Genomic DNA, 3,228 nt, shown 5'->3' with positions numbered 1-3,228 from the left:
CCTCCTCTTCTTCCTCCTCCTTCTCTTCCTCCTCTCCTCCTCCTCCATGATGGCTTCAGTCCCTCCCTCCATATCAACTCTCAGCTGGGTAGGACCATCTTGAATAAGGTGAAGGTGTAGGTTTGATGAGGCCACCCTCACACATATACATCCTGTGATCTCTTCCCTCCACTTAGTACTTCCATTTGGAGGCCACAGCGCATGTGCAAACCACTTAAGAGAGTCATTTCTCTCCCTCCACCATGTGGGACTGGGGATCAAACCACATATGCACACATATAGGATTTAAGAGTCAGTAAAGGTGCCATCTTAATACCGCACTCCCCTCTCTCCGCATTACCAGACAGAAACATTCTTTCTCCCCCACCCCCTCACTCTGTGAAGGTAGGAAAAGCTATTGATTGCCAATTTTCTTATCAGTAATTAGTTAGGGGAAGAGCCCATTCTGTTGCTGTAGTGTGTCTCGGGTCAGTCAGCAGAGAGCAGAGGGCTGACTACAACAGGCAGGCGTGTGTGTGGGTGGGGGCCGCGAGGCAGACAGTCCACATTTACCACCCACAATTCCAAAGAAGATTTTGGCCCGCTTTTTGCTGGGCTGAGCTCAGTGCATCTCCATCCACATTTACACATGATCTCCTTGCAGGTGGCAGCATGGAGTCACCCAGGCTGGGGCCTGCCCGCCCGCCCAGCCATCTCTCGGGCAGTCAGAGCAGCCTGGGCAGTGAGGCTGGGACAGGTGCTGCAGAGCCACAGGGAGGCACCCCAGCCCGGCCTGAGCCCAGGGTACCCGGTGAGTACCGCCTTGGCTCTGTTTGTCCAGCAGCAGCTTCATCCCGTCCTCCCTCCCCTAGTGGCCGGTGACATTTTCAATTCTTCGTGTTTACTGAGCTCTGTGCCAAGCAGTGGGGAGCAAAGGTCAGCCAGACCCATCTCGGCCAGCTTTGACCAGAGGGACTCAGAATGGTGCTGTCTCTGCTCCTGTGTCACTCGTCCGTCTTCCCTTGCTCCTAATAGTCGCATGCAGTTCTCACTGGGCCCAGTCGGGTCTGTCACTCTCCTCCAGACCCCTACTCCATGGCCGAGTAAGCCAATGCCAGCCTGAATTCTGGGAGGGAGATTTGGGGATGCGTGGAATCTACCACCCCCAAGGGTGGCTTTCTGGGAGCCTTGGTGTTCCCATGGGACAGGTGTAGCAAGCAATGCTCATCCCTTGGCTGGTGATCACTGGCCCAGCATGGGAATATCACAACACGGGGTGGGGGTGGGGGAGCCTTTGTCATTTGCAAACCAGAAAAGGCACAGACTCCTTTAAAGACCGCCCCCAGCTAGTCTGGGCCACCCTGGCCAGAGGCCCACAGACACGTACAAGAAACAGCATCTGATGCACCCTCAAGCAGTCTGTGTGTACCCCATCAGCCACTGGGAAGGAGACCCTCTCTGCAGCTCCAGGACGCATTCCAGTCCCAACCTTGACATTGAGCTGGTGTGCATCTGTGCACACCAGCACTAAACCTATGCAGTGTTAAAGGGCGAAAATAGTCAGACATCGGCCATGAGACTGCTGCAGTCCGCTCTCACGGAAGTGTCCCTCACAGGCTGGCAGGAGCCATCTGCCCTGTCCAGTAACAATAGTGGGGTTATGTGCCTCAGAGAATGGACAAGGGAGTGTTTCTTCCTGGGTCCAAGGCTCCTCCTGGCATACTGAGGTCACTGTGTTGAAGACACCTGCGTTCGGACAGACAGACTGAAGCCCACGGGTGCAGAAGACAAGCTTGCGAGCACACAGTACGATGGAACAGGGCTGGCTGGGATCCAGGCTCTCTGCCCTGGGCCAGCTCTCGACCCTCCCAGGGCTCAGTCAGTCATGGGTGCAGAAGGCCCTGCCTTGTCACATCTGTTTCATCCCAGAGCTGGACTGTCGTCACTGGGGAAGAAACCACCTCTACTTATTACTCAGTGGCCCTTCTCTCTCTCTCTCTCCCAAAGGCAAAAGACACACATGGGCGACTCCCCGCTACTGAGGTGACCAACTGACATCTCCAGGCCGGGGCAGACTCCTCCAGAGGAAGATTCAAAGAGGGACAACGGGGCCACCCTCGCAGAGCCCCTCTCTGGAGGTTCTTGAGGTTTCCCGAGCTCCTTGATACCTTGACCTGCAACTCAACAAGCCAGTGTTTGGGGACTGAGCGTGCTTGCCCCCCACCCTGTCGTGCCTTATCGACTATCTCACTCAGCACCCCACCTTTATTTATTGCCCTTCCCCCATCCCAGTCACATCTGCATTTGCTTGGGTCTTGGGTTGGGCTGAGAAGGCCTTCCTATATGCACTGAAGTTTGGGTGGGACCACACAGGGCTTTCTTTGTACTAAGGATGAGAAACCTAACCCTCAGTGTGACCCTGTAGAGCTGAGCAACCCACCCCCACACCCCCACCCCCCAGTGTAAGCCTGGAGCACACACATCCCCCTTTCCCTCTCCCTTCAACTGTTGGAAGCCAGAGCAGGGTCCTATTTGCCCTGAGGCTGGTCCAGGAGCTGAGTTAAATCCGGCTTTGAGGTTTCCCTGAAGCCCCCTATTGGCCTCTGGGTTTTTGTTCCACCAGGAAACACAGCTTCCCCTAAGACATTAAAACGCTTTTTTGTTCTTCAGTGGAAAACAAGGCTCCCACCCCACCTAATGTTCGCTGGCCCAGCCTGGGAGTTTCAAATTCTAAAACCAGAGAAATCAGAAAAATACTCAAGATACAGAAGCCTCTGGGAACTCCCTCCCCAGGGTGGGAGTGAGGGAGGGGGAGGGGAGGGGAGGGGAGGTGTCCTATGCCCTTCCTTCCCTGAGTCCAGTTGCATCTCTCTCCACCACTTTGTCCTTGGAGGAGGGCTTTCTCTCCAAGGCCACCACTATTGTTAGCCTTTTGCCTGTTGCTGCTGGCCTAAGACAAACTTACCATGTCCCTGTGACATGTAATCATCATCACTAACATAATAAACATTCCCTGTGACCTGTAACACGTCAGCACTAACATAATAAACATGAGAATTTTTACACGGAGCCTCTCTCTCTCTTCCAAAGACCACAATCCCCACATTCCGACCCGAGCTGGGATAGCGGTGGATGGAGTGAAATAGGTAGCGCCAGCCGGGCGTGGTGGCGCACACCTTTAACCCAGCACTTGGGAGGCAGAGGCAGGCAGATCTCTGAGTTCAAGGCCAGCCTGGTCTACAGAGTGAG

At 54.7% G+C, this 3,228-nt stretch overlaps 1 protein-coding gene across 2 annotated transcripts in view; it reads left to right on the top strand.

Annotated features, from left to right (window-relative positions):
- The window catches only part of Rph3al (rabphilin 3A like (without C2 domains)), a 138,282-nt gene extending 135,540 nt beyond the window's left edge, over positions 1-2,742 (top strand). For both annotated transcript variants that reach the window (XM_029546600.1, XM_021212654.2), the window contains 2 exons: positions 644-790; positions 1,987-2,742. In XM_029546600.1, the coding sequence (XP_029402460.1) occupies positions 644-790; positions 1,987-2,021 (182 nt within the window). In that variant the 3' untranslated portion in view covers positions 2,022-2,742. The remainder of the gene's footprint in view (positions 1-643; positions 791-1,986) is intronic.
- The last annotated feature ends 486 nt before the right edge of the window (positions 2,743-3,228 follow it).

The sequence above is a fragment of the Mus pahari genome, chromosome 14 (genome assembly GCF_900095145.1).
Source record: "Mus pahari chromosome 14, PAHARI_EIJ_v1.1, whole genome shotgun sequence".
NCBI classification, from domain to species: domain Eukaryota; kingdom Metazoa; phylum Chordata; class Mammalia; order Rodentia; family Muridae; genus Mus; species Mus pahari.
This window is presented reverse-complemented; position numbering and strand designations above follow the sequence as displayed.